We start from the raw sequence: 17,002 nt of genomic DNA on the forward strand, positions 1-17,002 counted from the left end.
ATAAAGGAAAGTAACAATTCAGCAGCTTACCAATGACTGAAAGACCAATAAGCCATACTTTTCTGTGTTGTCATCCAGAACTACAAACAACGTGTCGAGAATATCTTGTAGGAACTAAAATGACATTAATAAAAAAAAATAATCAAATTCAGTTATATTCAGAAGAAGGACTTTTTCCCCTTCTTGAATTATGTCATACATGTTGATATTTTTGTAAATCACTTTCCAAGAACAAACCATTTCAGGTTCACCCATGAGAAATGACAGATTTTTTTTTTTTTTTGTTCTCTTTAATTAAGAATGTTTTCCTTTACAAGGAATATTTCTAAATGAAAATGATAGAAAAAGAAAGAAGAAATATATACTGCACTTAAATATAACTGTGTGTTCCTTTCACCGTGTCTGAGCTGACCAGAAGTGCTGCCTGGGTGGCAAAACAACTTACTTTCATTCTTATATCATTAGTGCATCAGATACTGTTCTTTATCAAATTTAAGACCTGGAAGCACTTTAAATAGTGCTCCAATTTATGTTTAATATTGAAAATTTGTGTTATGAATGGAAGTAGGGCCTTTATAACAAGCATTAACTGATACGAGCTATGTATTGCCAATTGTTTCTCTCATCCATAACACCAAAAGCTGTTAATTCAGTGATTTCTTTCCAGAAGGCAGAGTCCTCAAGAAGGATGCCTGTGAAGAGGGTTGTTGAAGATGAAGTCAACTGCTGCTTTTGTCAACATGATTTTGTAATCTATTGTAATTAGATTCTGAGGTGGAAAACAAGAAATAAAATCTAACAATTTATAAAGTCTCTGAAAGGATAAAATTTCTTTTTGCTGAATTACTACATGCTGTCCTTCATATCCCAATGCCACATAGCAGTCAATTTACGGAGGGAATCAATTGGTTTTCCCCTTGGAATAATTTAATACATATCTTTTAATGATTTTCTCTATAAAAACAAACACTTGTACTTTCCTGCAAACAAAATGTACAGAACATGATATTCTTGAAGGATTTCTAGATACACAGCGTATCTTCCTTGTGTTATTGTTACAAGTGTTATCCTGAAAGTTAAAACTTACATATGGCAACATTCAAATTAGTTACAACAAAGTGGCTTTAACCATAAACATCTAATCAAGTGATGGGATTTCTATTTGGTTTCTTTTGCTGTTTGCCATTACAAATTATCTCCTTTTATTTCTAGAACTATAAAAATATATTATAAGGAAAGTTCTTAGAACACCTAAAATTATCTGACCAATTGCTGTAACTGCTTTTGCATCTGGAATTCTTCCCCCCACTCATTGAGATGATGAAGTTTGGGTCACACACAGGATTACCACGGACAGCAACAATGACTATGAAACAGGGTGAATTTAGCAGATAGGATGTAGCTTACTGATAGGTTAGACACTTCAGAGAGAAATCAGTGCTCCAGGCAAGAGTTCCATTTCACAATGCTGGGACAGGAAAGTACATTTGCAAGATGATTCAGTTTTATATTAAAAAAAAAATACCGATTCATACAGTCTGAGATTTCCCAGTATGAATCCAAGTACATGAAGAGGTAACACTCAGAATTGCACTGTAGATCTGAATTAGCTTGTTAACACAGACACGTCCAAAGACTGTTACTTTGTGTAGTACCTTAACAATTTCCTCGCCACTGACATGTCTCAGTCTTCCTAGGATATCCATCACACGATCTGGGTAAGCTTTCCATTTCAGTAGGGCAAGCAAATCCACTGCAGAACAGAGAGAGACAAAGAGCTAGAATCCATACACAGAGCAAAGAAGGGCAACCTCAGACCCAACTGAGATTCATTACATAACAGTTCTGCTCTTGTAGCTCATGTATCTTGGAAGAACTAAAAATAAGAACAAAGAAAGCAAGGAGGAAAACAAGCAGTAAGTCCTATGCTACTAACAAAGAAACAAATGGAGGAAAGGTAAAGTTTAAAAAAAAAATATTGCAGCCTTCCCAATGGTGACTTGACACAAAGTTGCAAACAATTCATTTTTGTCTTCCTATGCCTCAAGAACATTACTGTACTTGGTAACCCTGCAAAAGCCTAACAAAACAAACTTTGGATTGTGTAAAAGCACTAGCATTGGATTTTTTGTTCTTTAATCATTTAATTAAAATTGCCTTTATTTTAACACATTATGTCTTGCACTTAAAGAAATGCCTGCCATGTCTCTGCCCTTTGTCAATAACCCTATTTCCTCAAAAAAATGTTTCTGCTTATTTCAATAGTGTTAGTTAAAAAAATAAATCACAAAATTGTAGCAAAGCAGTATTTTAGTAAAATAAACAGAGAGACCACAAGAATACACATCTGCCCTGTTGCCATAATGCCTGCTGCCTTAGGCAATTTGGAAGGATCAGCTACTTACCATTTTGGGTCAATTTGGTAGAAGAAAGCTGTGTGGAGACTGAAAAGGTCTCTTTGGTGCTGCGCTGGAAAATGAGACTGGAAGGGATGTTGGGGCAGCCGTTGTAGTCCTCTTTGCAGCAAGGCAACCCCAGGTAGAGTGCATGATTATTAAATGTGCTATTCTCATCACACTGCAGATACAGGAAAGGAAATGGAATTTAACCTGGTTTATTTATTTCATTCCACACACACATACTGATAGCAATTGCCTAGCAGTACTTTTATTGATCTTCTGGGTGCATAAAAACACTTCTAAGAAAAAGCTGTGCTTACCACCTTCAGTGCCTGTATATACACAAAAGAGACCCAGCTTTAGAAAGTGTGGTCTCCTAACAACTGACTCTTTAGAGACTAGTGTTGCTGTCTCAAAATTAAGAAAATAAATCAAGGTAAATCAGCAGGAAGAAAGAAACAAAAGGAAACAAAAAGAAACAAAAAGACCCCCCCCCCCTCAAAACAAAAACAAACAAACAAACAAAAAAATCTCTTGATATAGCATCATTGAAGTTTCTGAGCATTATAGCATAATTTCCTAATAAAAACATACAGAGTAATGCCATAAGCTGGTGAAGCTACTGAATGTTCATTAAAAATAGTATGCTTGAATTCAAAATAGACAGGATTATCAGATGATAAATCATCATTACCTCAGGAGAAAAGGTGAGTTGCCCCTATAATAGAAGGATGTATCAAAACCCAATCATGTGAGTTGGAATTTGTAAAATGTTGAACCTACTTTTAATCTGTTCCTTACATTCTTCTAATTTGGGAAAAGAAAAAAAAAAAAACAAAAAAACACGATAATGCAGTGATAGTTACTTGTTCAAAAGTAGAGATCAGTAGGTAAAAAGGCTGCAGAGAAGATACAGTACCTTATAAACATAAAGTTCATGGATATCATCTGACAAGGTAGTTCCATCATCTCTCATCAATGGAGTGAATGCAAAACCAAAGAGCTTCTTTTCTCCCTTGTCTTTTGCTGTAGCAGGAGATAGAAATAAGGAGTTATACTTGTACATTCTCTGTTCACAAGATTATTCACTAAATTCTCTGCATTCCTAACAAAAAACATACAGGTTACTTAAGAATCAACATATAATATACTACCATGTCTAATTCTATGCAAGTCATCAACAAGCCTCAAAACAAGCAATAGAATAACAGGATGGTTTGGGTAGGAAGGGACCTCTGAAGATCATCTAGTGCCAACCCCCCTGCCAAATACAAACATGCCAATCATAGTAAAATATAAAGTAAATATGCTGTAAACAAAACATTCTATAGGAAAACACAGCAAAAGAACAGCAGGGACAGATAATGCCTTGGCCTGCACTGATTGCTCACAATGTTTTGAATATGCTGTTTAACAAACATAGCAACAGGCTAACTAGTAGTGCACCTTTACAGTATTTTAAATTAGCACCCTTTTCCTGCTCTCCACAGAGTAACAGCCTCGTCTAAGTATAAACTGACAATGGAAAGACCTCAGCCTTTTTACATTTCTTCTGATTATGTTCTGCACTCACTGGAGCAATGTCTGAACTCAAACCGGAGGTGAGACCCACGAAACCTGTCTATGGGGATGGGCAACTTGATGATTTCCCCCCATCGAGGGCTGTTATTGTGGTAAAGAACAAAAGAGTGGTATGCACTTCTGCTTGGCTCTCCTGAGCCCAGGCTGATGCAGTCCTGGAACAAAAGAACACAATTTAAGATTAAAAAGACATCACATCACTACTGATGAGTCATTTTACTACATGGTGACAACTTCACATAATTCATATATTCCTATAGACATAAAGGAAGAGTTAGAAGCAGAATCTCAAACACAATGAAAACTGAAATTTTTGAACAGATTTTAAAACCATGCTTTGGGTCAAAAGAAAAGGTAGAACACCTCTGATAATGAATGAATTACAGTACCTTAGTATTTAAGCTCAATTATTATTTAAGCTGTTTTCTATCAAGAATTGGACAGACACAATAAACACACATACAAATAAACACATGTCCAAAAAAGAACCTAACAGGATCATCAAATGTAATATTAGACATCTCTGGAAGTATCATTTGATGATTTCTCCTTCAGTATCTCAGTTCAAAATTGTACCTGACCTTTACAAGGTCTTAAAAACTTTGGTCTTTCAAAATGATAATCACCCAGCATTTCACCAAGTAACCCAGAAAATTCTGATTGATTTTTTTCCTTAGTGGCAAGTAAAGACTTTGTTAAATAGTTACTACCTGAAAATATAATGGTATCTAAATTTCTGCTTTTATATCTAAAAAGGTCAGGGATCTTGTCAAAAAACAGATGAAGAGAAAAACGAATTCATTTTATTTCGGAAGTGTGGAAATCCTCCGTCACAACACAAGAGAAGGAAGTTAAGAGAAATATGAAGTCCTGAAATAAAGACATTAAAAGGTCCCTTGTAGGAGGACATGGAACTTAAGGCACATTTTCTTTTATGAGCCCTAAACTACACTCCAGTCTTAGCACTTAAAAAGTAATCCAAAAGATCTGACATCCTATAAAACCGTGCAGAAAAATGACAGGTTAGAGATTCTTTGCTTCTCATATCTCTCGGAATAATGAATCCAGGAAGAAACAGAAGCCAAGCAGGACCAAAGCAATACATGCAATATAAATCCTGACATGAAAACACTCCACATGGAACAGAGTCACGACAAGACAAACTACAGGTCATTTCCTCAAGGCATTTCTAAATTCTATTCCAAGAAACACTGTCAATGCTGATTTGATTTGGTCTTTTTCATGTATAAGCAAGGGACTATCATATCAAGTCATATATATCCCATTAACCAGATCCAGTTAGTTCAGTCAGTGCTAATATTCTTCTGACTTTCAGAAAGCTAAGAATTTGTCAAGGAGCCCAAAAAGAAAGAAAAATTCACTGTCATTCTGGGATTCAACGCAAGAACAGTCTCTCTGGACAGAGATTCATTGTATGCTACAGCATGTACCCACAAAACTCAGTCCTCTTGAGTTTTTGTAACCATATGGTATTTGCCACAATCCAGGCATAAAGGCGTTTTTTGTTTTGTTTTTTAATACAGCAACAACCACTGAACTATTGCACATATTAACAGGCTGGTGTGAGAGTAGTGGTGGCAGCAGTGCCAATGCCTGCAACCTCCTAGTAAGATTTTTGGATAAATGTAACTTGCTGGGCTTAATGGAACCTTTCCAAAAGCTCATTCTGCATTAGGTTCCCAAGAGAAAGTAAAATGGTATTTCTTTTATAATGTACAGGAAAAACTGAAATTTTAATCAGCTTTTTTTCTGCTGTCTCAAAAATTGACCTGTCTTGGCAGGCAAATGCTCAGTCTTTGAATGCTGTTTCATGCTATGAACTTTAAATAAATGAACTGGTGAAATTTTTTTCGTTGTTGTTAACTGTTCTGTGTCTACACATTTATACTATTATCTATAGTCTGAGGAGAGAGGATTAAATAATCTTCAACTCTGAATTGTGAAGTGATGTGCAAAATACAGACATGATACTAGTCTCTGTACACCTAGTCACCAAGTGACCCAAATATGTAGGTGAATTAGAGGGCACGGGCAAGTAAGGGAGGCTAAACTAGAAAAAGGATCAGGTAATAATTTTTATAATTTAAGGTATGTTCTGCAGCGAATACGATATTCTTGCTACCAAAACAGAAAGAAGAGTAAGTGAGAAATGTGTCATTTAAAAAAATAAATAAATTATTTTTCAGACTGTATTGAAAGATACCAGTAATTGGCTAAAAGCGTTTTGAAAAGAAAATACTCATTTTCCTTTTGAACAGCAATGCATTCTGCATACAATTTCCACTGCTTTCAACAGGAGTATTTCTGGACCAAGATATACTCAATAGCAATACGGATTTGAGATAGACAGAATATTCTTATTAACACTTAGTATGGTCCTGCTAAAGTCTTCGCAAAGCCGTAAATTAGGATTGTGCTGCTGGTTAGGAAAGGTTTAGTTTTTATCTTACTATAGTGTGTAATGACACCATAGTGTGTAACTCAGCACACACTTTATTTGGCAGTGTCTGCTTTAGAAATGCCATAGGTCAGGAACAGTAAAGGGTGTTTCAACCAAGAACAGTAGTGTTTTGGGGTCAATGCTTAAACTTTCAGTGTGCTGCCCATGCTATTGTTAAGCCTGAATTGGAGATTTTTAATCAGCTTCTCTACTATGCTAGCAATTGAAGGTTATTACATGAACCTTATAATTAGAAAAACAAAATGGAAAGATCCTTCATTTCCAATAGCTACACTTGACTGCAAATGCAACCCCAGGTCATGCAAGGGATCATTCAGAGGACAGGCAACCCAAACAAAGCAATTCACCTCATCAGTACTGCACAAGCCCTACCCAACACACACCTTATTCTTTGCATTTATAATGAAAAGGGTATATTAGACTCCTCTTGTTGCAGCGTTAGTATTTTCTTTCAGATTATGCTGAATGACTGAAATAAAAGTTCCCCACCTAGCAGTCTCTGTAAAGCTGCTTCTTTTCCTTCCAGTTAGGAGTACAGTTATATTCTGTCTTTGAGTGAAATTGGTTTTCCTCCTAGTGGAAAATGGCAGATTCCAACACACTGCTCTAGCTGTCCATACTGGAGATTACATAAACCAGATGTCTGCAGTGAAAAATAAGCCATCTAGGGTTTAAAACTGAATTCTTAATATAATAGGTGAAAAAATACCCATATACTGGGATTCTAAAATAACCCAGACTAATAAAGCTGTGTTAAGTTTTAGATATCCATTAATACGCAGACTTCCCAAATTTCATTGCGCAGGTACAACTGTTAGAAATGATGGAGGTCTCTGCTCCCGAGGCTTTTAGCCTGAAGCACGGGGAAGATCTAGAGGATGACCTTTGCATGTGTTCAACAGCTAAAATCTGCATTCTGAAAGTTGAGATAAACTGGAAATCTACTTCTTACAGAGCTGAATTCTCATAAGTTTCAAGGCATTTCTATAGACTTGGAACAGCCATATACATTTAATGGGGTCAATCGTCTTCTACAAAGACATTATCACTGAATGGTAAGATAACCCACCAAGTTAAAATTAATTCCAGATGGCTGTCTCATTTGCTTTACCTTTGGTAGATGAATTTGCAGAATTTCTGCATCAAGTAGAAAGTATATCAGTGATAAGAAAGATAAGACATGATTAGTTTCCAAACTCATTTCTAAGTAGCTATTTCCTTCTCATATGAGCATATGATTTTTCCTTCAAATTGCCATTTTGAGCTTTAAACTAATGTCTCTATATTCAGTTAAACTGATGTTTGGTTTCATAAGTAAATTTTTCTTTCTATTCTGCAATAAAAGAGAACAGAGATGTAACCTAAGCAGTAAGAAGCAGTTCACATTATAGGGAGAGTTCAGCTTTTATTGTCCTTTATTGCTCTTTAACTTGTTTTTCAGTAGATATGCCAACTTGTATCTTTAAGAATTTCCTACACAGAAAAATTACAATGGTTCCATGTTTGAAATGCAATTTGAGGCATCATTAGACTTCATGAACCAAAGATCTCCCTATTGTAAACCTAGTATGTTTGTTGCTTTGACTGCAACTACATCGAGGAGTGATAACAAAAACTGGTACAAAGGTTTTATTTTAAATATGTAATTTGAATTTAAAAACCACAGAAGATTCTTCATGTGTGAAGTCTCTTTTTCACAACGAATATATTCACATGATTTTTTTTTTTTTAATTCGGCCTATCTTTTACTGTTTTTTGTGAGCTTGCACCAAACCTGATCCCCAGTGTCAAGTACAACCCTGAAGTACTGCTGTAGTAATGACAGGCAAGGTAACTTGAGTGACCACGCCAGGTGAAAACTGAAGTAGTTATGACTGATAACGTCGAGAAATTATATGGCTTTCATACTTAACCATTAGCCACAGTTAGATAATGGCAGTTAATTATGCTCTGTGTTAGAATTTGAAGATGCTGATACTGCATTTTGAAGGGTAAAGACCTACACTGGTCTTTGGCAGATGATACAGCAATGATTAAAAATACACGTCACTCAATTTGAAATGCATGCCTAAAGCAATTAAAGAGAAAAGGAGTGTGATCTTCCAGCAACAGCTTTGAGCAGAAAACAGTTCCTTACAAGACATGCACTGAATTTTAATCAAATCATAAGCAACAGTAGTAACAAAGCAAACTTCCTCTTTCAACTCAAAAAAAGATTGTGGCAATGAGTTTGACACACAAGCACTTCGGTTTTTAGACTTCTATTAGAATAGCTACAAAGACCATTCTACTATTGCACTGAAGGTTTAAAAAAGGCATAGGACAAGTTATGTTTAATGCATTAATATAGCCATTTCTCCATTCCTGACAGATGTTTATGTCAAAATACTACATTTATTTTTCTATTTTTACTCTCTCCAATCCAAACAAATCCAAACAAAAATCCAAACTTATCTACCTTGTTCTATTTTTCTATATTCATTAATGCTAGAAGTAAGAACAGAGGAAGAAAGAAAAACATTGAATATCACCATCCACAGCTGGAATGGAGTCATTCCAGGGTGAAAGCCATGATCTTGGAAATAAGGCTACTTATTTTTTTAAAACTACTCTCAAAACCATAACTCCAAGAAGTCAGACTTAGAACAGTCTCTCTTGTAATCATATTTCCTCATGTTGTATGATACACTATTTAATACTCCAATTTTCTTTGTACTGCAGTCACTGACATCACATTTTGACATTACACAAGTTTTTCAGTTTATAATTTTTTCTCCAAATCCCCTATTCCCATACAGTGCAATGCTCCGAATTCCTTCAAATTTATAAACGACCACTTCCTTCGTTGTAATAGTTTAAAACCTTAATCAAAAACAAACAAACAAACAAAAGTAAGAACTAATCTTAATTTAGAGTTTCCCTGGTATCAGAGACAACAAACCATGGCAACACGTGTACAGAGCAAGCAGATGGCACTTGAAGCTCAAATAGGAAACAAGCACTTACCTTCAAGATTTCTCCATCCGCATACAGAACATACATGGTCACTTCAATGTTCTTCTGCACACTTTTTCCACCTCTTTCAAAGTCTCCCTTTTCTAATGTCAGGTATAAGTCATTGCGTATATCACCTACAGCAAAAGACAGAAGCATGTGCTTAAATTCACTATGGATGACTCAATGCCTATGTGAAATTTATTTTGATTCTGCAAACCGTTTTCTGTGTTCTGCAAGACTATGACTGATGCCCAAATCATTCCAAGCAGCAAGTTAATTGTTAATAAAGATGAACATTTTAACATCAATGCATAAAATCAGACCGTTGTTAGTAATGCCTTTATTAAGTGTGAACTCAGAATAAATACTTGCTTTATTGCTTGTGAGCAAAGAGGGGAAAAAAACACTATGAGTTTGCCTAGTTATCTGACTTGCAAGTATCAGGCTTCCTATTTTCAAGATGCTTTAAAATGAATGAATATTTTTGTGGTGATCAGCAGAAAATTAAGTTCATTTAGCTCTTCTTATTTTCTATACATATTGAAATTTTCTTTTTATCATAATGACAAGTAAAAGCAGCCTTCTTGGAAACTCTGTTGTAATACAGTTGAGATGGATCGAGCAATTATTAAATTATTTCTCTGCCAGATTTCTGGCTAGCGCCTCGTATTCATGTGCATGAATGTATGAAAGTGGACAGTATGGATAATTGCCAGTTTCTCACTACCTCATTTTCAAGTGCTTTCAGAACAAATGACTATATTTGGAAACACAAATGCTGGCATCTCTCACAGGTCCATATTATCCTGCATTTAAGGAATTCTAGTTCAATTATTATTTTTAGAATCTGGTTTAGGAAGCGCTGCTTTCACAACTACTGGAGTCAATTTTAAAACGTGCACGAAAAGGATAGCAGGTAGCATATATTTCTCCGTAAGATTTACTTATTGTTACCATTTCATGATGGTTCACTTATCACTTTTTATTTGCCACAAAGAGAAATGTACTAAAGGGCAATGCAAAAAAACATATATATTAAAAAAATTAAATCCTTTCAAGGCAAGTATTTTGTTAAGCAGCCTCAAGAGACTAAATAATGAAGTAATGGAATGGTTATCTAGCAAAGCAGAGACTCCTCCAATGTCTGATTTCTTCAACCTCAGTACTTGGAGAAGCTGATGCAGTTAAATCTGTTTATTAATCAGAAGCACAATGAAATAAGCAGCATATGCTTTCAGGCAGCAAGGGATATCCTTTTGTGTCTGTCAAAGATGTGCTTCAAATTTTTCTTGAAGTCTATAACCCCACAGAATTTGTTCCTTATTCTACTGTGGGGACAAACAATGGAAGCTTTCAGTCTTGGCTTTACTGTCATTTTTATTTCTGGAGATAAGTACAACTTTTAAAGCATGGAAAATACAACCCTGTAGCTGACATGCAGTGCTTTCTGCTAGGAATTCTTTATGAATGGGAATCTGTATGCAAAATGTCCTCCTTTTTCCGTCAACGTTGGATCTCACTGTGGATTCACACAGAGCTGACTGCTTGAAATGCCTCACAGCTAGAGGTATGAAAACGCTGTGGTTCATTAACAGGAAAAAGATGACAGCAAGAGGCTCATGACAGCCCTCAAATATTTGATCTGTTTTTTTTTTTCTCTTCAAAGAATAGCCATCAAATGCAACACTCCGCAGAGAAAATTACCTGTGCATTTTTCTTGCTGTTCTAAATACAGATAAGCTACCTATATGTCGACTACAGGAATATCAAGGAAATATAAAAGTCCTAGTAAAAGACAGTCTAAGTCAGGGCTTTTGTTTCGAATCTCCTCTTGATTAACAGACTCCAGGCCTTTTTTCGTAGCAGTGTGCACAATGAGGAAAAAAATCAATTTATATGCTATAATTCTTAATAGAAATTAATTGTACTCACTACAATTAGCATTTTGGAGATTCCTATTTATAACCTCTTCTCTGGAAGACAGTCTGGCTATACAAAGTCCAATGTCAGATTGCAAATCATTTTCCAGCCTAAATTAAATGCAGCATTTGAAGCATCTTATCTTCCATTAAGCTTAACAGGAGGGATATTACCTCACTAATTGAAAAAAATGCCTGTGGGGTGGGGGCAGAAGAACTAAGATAACAGCGGATTTGCATCAAAATGAAGGAAAAAGGGGGAAAAGTACTTGAGTGAAATGTAATGGTGCATCTTCTTTTATAAAAATAGTTTATAGAATTTAAAAAAAAAAAAATAAGAGAAGGCCAGTATGCATAACAAAAAATAGGAAAGTAAATGTATCTATATACTGGGTCTATGTATAGACAAAAAGCAGTTGACTCTCAGGTACTTAGCCCATCAATTCCTTGCAGACCTAGTGTTAAAACAACAAACACTCCAGTTTGATGGTGTGTAACAATGAAAATAACCTTCCTATAAAGAACAATCTCCTTTTCCTAGCACGTTAAAACTACACCTCTTGCTGAGACCTTGCAAGCCATTTTTTTCCTCTGACGGCTACTGTCAAGAAGAGTGTTTGTTTTTTTAATTATTTTTAGCTCAGATGCACTAAGGGGCTGCTCAGAAAACAGAGCAAATGCTTGAACACAGAGCAGTTTATTAAAATTTTTGAGTATGCAAATTGCAAGGCTAGAGGCAACATCCTGCACAACACCGTCCAAGCACACAAACAGCTAGCACCGTGCAGCTTGTCTGTGACCAACCAGAACGTGTGAGCAGCAAAATCAAATGATCCTTGTCAGCTTTGCCACCAAATGACAGCTACGTATTCATGTCAAAAATCTTGGCTGATAGAGCTTTTCCCTTACTTAATTCCATCTTAAAAAGGAAAAGAGATAGATAAAGAACGAGTTTAACAAAGCAGACACTTCGTACCCTTTTTGTAGCAAACTACTGTACAAGCAGTCCTGGCTCCGAAGGGACAATAATGCTTCTCTTGCATTTTGAGAGAAAAACCAATGCAGTGTAGCAGGCTGGATCACGCAGGCCCCTCGCATCTTCACAAGGAGCGCAGTGCAGATTATAAAACTGGGTAAGCTTTGGCCTCCTTTCATTAGTAAAGGAGAAAAAAGTGCTAGAAGGCTAGTGGGCCAATAGTACTTAGATAAAAATAGTACTTTTACATAAGCAGTTCCTGAGATTCATTCTTTATTAAACATCCTGAGATATAGTATTTCTTACAATAGAAAAATAATTATTTTGTGATGTACGCAGCTCTTCACTTAACCTCACTCTTTTTTTTGGTCAAATATACAAATTTACTTTAAATTACAAGTCATAATTTATATTGTTGGGTGTTTTGTTTATAATGAAGTGAAATCCTATCACCTAAAACTATTTTAATGGTAATGGAGAAAAAAAGTGGAACAGAATATGCAAGTCACATATTGATTTTGTGTTTACAATATAAAGGAATGCCCTCAAACACTTCTAAATACTTATTTTAAGGACTTAGTAACATTAAATAGTCCAGTGGACAATAATTGACTAGTATCTATTAGAATAAGTAGTTTATATGCTGGTAAGACTTTCAGGCTTTCCACCACAAGACTAGCCAATTATTTGAATTGCAAAGTATTAACAATTTGCAGAAACAGTCTGGATTTAATCTAACATTATTTATTTATTTTATTTTAAAAGGAATCCTAAGTTTTTGTACACTGACAGGAATGGTCCCTGTACTGAAAAAAGGTTACACCAGAAGTTCATACTGGCAAACAGATCTCAAACACCTTAATTCTAGCAAATTCGTTTTTTTAGAGGTCCAATGCTAAGTCTTCTCATTTCTCTAACATCACTGGGGTTAGAGTCTTATTGAAAGCACTGGCATTTTACTGAAGAATGCCAGCTCTTACAGAGCAAATGGGCAAGAAATGATTTCTGAAGAAAAAAATAATCACACATTTATATCCTATAAATGATCATCTTCACAAGACCTTGCTGACTTGCTCAGCATCACCTTGCTGACTTCAGTGCAGTTATAGCGACGTAAGCCCAAGAGTTTGCCTCTGTAAGATAGGCGCCTGAGAGTAAGTAAAATCTTTGAAACAAACTAAAGCACAGAATACCGATATAGCTCTTTACAAGGGTAACTGCTCTTCTTTCTGGGCAAGAGTATCAACTGTTCCCTGGCTGGACAGCTCTGTTCTGCAGTAGCTGTGAGGCCACTGCACCAGAGCAGGGTGCCAGGAACTGGCATCTGACCTCGGCAGCCCATTACACCCTCATGCTAAGTAATAACTTCCTCCAAATTACTGAAGTGCTGTAATTTCAACACAAACAAGGTTAACAGAACGGGCCCGCAATCAGCTTTGTGATCATGTTGCTTTTTGAAAAACAAACTGAAAAATATAAAGAAAGAAAAATCAACAAAGTGTGCTGCCTGGAAAGTGTCTCAAATGCCTCCTGGCTGACTGTTGTGATCTTGCTCTCAGTCATTTCTGAAGACTTTTAAGAGTGCCAGGCCTCACGCTGCACGATGTTCCCTTCCTTGAACAATGAAGTCATCTTGACACTGGTGTAAAAAAATCTACTGAACTGCGTGCTGAATTACTGCTCGCCTGCTAAAATGAAGAGGCCTGATAGTCAGATAGTCTCTTGGAATCCCTTTAGATCTATTTCAACAGTTTATTTCTCTGCCCTTTTGCAAGTCATCAAGTTTTTTTCAAAGCCTGTATTCTTGAAATAGTTATGGCATGCAACTATTCACCATCACTGTGAGTAATTTTGCATCAGGAACAGGACACAGTTTTTATCTACTGCTTACATACCAAATTATTTTTTTTCCCTTTTATAAAAAGAACATCACACAAGTTTAACTCTGTGCGATCCTCTAGTTTTTGGTGAACAAAATGCTCAAAGTGCTTCGATTCTTGTAATAAAGAAGAATGAGGAAAAGGAACAAGCAATACTTACTAGATTATTTGCTATCCATTGTTGGACTTCTATGCATGGAAAAGAATTAATACAATACTCTTTTTTAAATTCAATGATTTCCCCAAAACAGTTTCCTGTCTGTAGGTTTAGGTTGAATTTTTACTATATTTTGTCTTATCTCCTCCAGCTTAGTATTTTTATTTTTCTGAAAGTTTATTAACGACAAACATTTTTTTATTCTCCTTGTAAATATTTTTGTCAATAATTATCATATAATTGTATGTTCTAGTCTCATCAATTTTGTCGCCCTGAATATTCTGAAAATATCTGATGAATCCTGCCATGTCCAATTCTTAATGTATTTTTATTTTTGCCATGATGGTGATCTCTGAAAGAACAGATGCTGAGATATTTCTCACCTTTGCTGCTGGTTCATAAGCCATATCTACTAAATTGGTCTGAAACACCGTGATGTGAAAAGAGACTGGTAAGACGAATCTATGTCCCTCTGTTACCAAAGTTTCTCTATAATGTTATGAATTATTACCTTTACCAATCCCCAACATTCCATGAAAGATATGAAAATGGAAAAAGCAAGCAATAAGCAGACATTACACAGAAAAGCAGAAACTTACACCCAACTATCTTCATCTCTGCATCAGAAAGAAAGGGGAAAGAATAAAAGGAAAGGAAAGAGAGAGAAGCCAGGAAATTAAGACAAGGAAAGAGAAAAAAAAAAGAGAAAGAAACATCACTTACAAGTAGATGAAGCATGCACTTTTCATCAGAGGATCAAAGTAAAAGACAGAATACTTATCAGCACATGGGGAAGGGAAGGGATGTCCTTTGGGGAACTGACAAACGCCATGCCTATGCAATAGATTTCTGATCAGCAAGTTCTGTATACAAATAAAGTTGCAATCCAAAAGGCAAGCAGCACATGCCTCATTGCTTTTATCTCTGGGGAAAGGTAAAATTGTCAGGATCAGATGGACGCTCTTAAACCCAATAGCAATTTAGAAAGAAAAACAAACAAAAAACCAACAAAAACCCACCACCTCTTCGCGAGGCTGGTTTGACTGAATCCCTTCCAATTCGGACAAAAAAAACCATAGAATTCTTCATGATGCTCTTCTCAGGTCACAATACAATAGGAAACAAAGAACATTTTATGCTTTGAAATGAAGACAGGCACGGTTATTTGAAAGGATATTTACATTTTTCTGCATAACCATGCAAGACATAAGCACATAAAGACCAGTTTAGCTTTATTACTTAATGATGACCACTTGTGTTGGTCTTAATTGAGTGAGGGAAAAGTGCACTTGACATAGGAACTAGGGCTACTAGGTAGGGTAGAAACCATAGTAGGGTAGAATTGTGTGGTAATACACAGCTACAGAATTGTAATGGTTAATCTGCCTATGCTTGAAATGAATTCCTGTTAAAAAAGAAAATGAAGATGTTAAAACCTATGACCAAGAAGATTAATTTGAAATGTTAGAGCTATTTGCTTTTTTAAATATAGATTTCTTGGTTCAGCAGGATGATCACTGCATATTTTAACAATACTAGATGACATAGCCTTTATCAATTAATTCATCAAAATATTTTTTAAAATCACACTGTCTCAAAAAAAGCAGCATCCACTTGCAAAATACAAGCCACGAACTTTTTGTGTTCTTCTCAGAGGGGAAACACTATCTTTCATGAGGAAGAAACAGTTCTGAAGCAAAGCGAGGAAAAGGTAGATTGACAAAGACAATTAAAGAAGCAAGCATGGTTGAGAACTGCTAAAAGTACATGACAGAGTTTTTTGTTTGTTTTGTAAATGACATCTTTTCTAATTCCAGACAATACTAGTACAGCCAGTCTGATTCTGGTTGTAATAACATGAGTGCAAAGTACATTGATGGCCACTCCTTATTGATGTAGCTTTGCTAATCCACCTGAAAAAGTTACTCTATCCAAATGCTCTGCCCTAGCCATAATGTAAACTCAAACCACAGCTTGATCTAATGCTTCTTAAAAAAAAAAAAAAAGGAAAAAAAAAAGCAACAGACAAATATCTGCTGTCGCCTGAATACTGTCAAGTATTTTCATTTCCAAAAAACCCTCACAATTAGAATGAACAATGTTCACTGCATCAGTGCAGTTGCATTACATTTTGATCCTCCTAATTTTTCAGGTGAAGAATATACAGAATGACAAAAATTTTGTTCAGAGCACCATTCATGACTATTTCATTCTTTGCATCTAATCTCTCCTCTGGCAACTTCCTAATATATCACTATAGTGAAAGGCCGTTCACACTTCCAAGGCTGCATTTGCTTACTCACCTGGTACTCAAGGACATTTACAAACTGCTTTTCTCCACAAATTTGAGCCTTTTTTATTTTTGAATAGAAATGCCTACAGCTTGGCAGCTAAACTTTATATAGGCAGACCTCTTGTGCCTCCCTTGGAATGGAGGAGAATTTCTTGGTGTTCACCACCTTCAGAGGGGCTGTAAGCATTTAACAGTAGAATGGTGGTCCTTTCACATATCCATTGTATCAATCAGTAACTTCAGCAGATCAATATCTCTCTGTATTAACCCAGTTCCAAATATATTATCATCTTAAAATCCCTGTGTTCTCCAGTAATT

General features: G+C 35.7%; 1 protein-coding gene across 6 annotated transcripts in view; it reads right to left on the reverse strand.

Moving 5' to 3' along the window:
* The window catches only part of DOCK3 (dedicator of cytokinesis 3), a 212,301-nt gene that overhangs the window by 67,450 nt on the left and 127,849 nt on the right, over positions 1-17,002 (reverse strand). For all 6 annotated transcript variants that reach the window (XM_082768307.1, XM_082768310.1, XM_082768309.1 and 3 more), the window contains exons 15-20: positions 9,469-9,593; positions 3,973-4,135; positions 3,319-3,425; positions 2,406-2,577; positions 1,656-1,753; positions 31-114 (exon numbers count right to left, since the gene is read on the reverse strand). In XM_082768307.1, the coding sequence (XP_082624433.1) occupies positions 31-114; positions 1,656-1,753; positions 2,406-2,577; positions 3,319-3,425; positions 3,973-4,135; positions 9,469-9,593 (749 nt within the window). The remainder of the gene's footprint in view (positions 1-30; positions 115-1,655; positions 1,754-2,405; positions 2,578-3,318; positions 3,426-3,972; positions 4,136-9,468; positions 9,594-17,002) is intronic.

The sequence above is a fragment of the Aythya marila genome, assembly GCF_965140915.1.
Source record: "Aythya marila genome assembly, chromosome: 10".
NCBI classification, from domain to species: Eukaryota; Metazoa; Chordata; class Aves; order Anseriformes; family Anatidae; genus Aythya; species Aythya marila.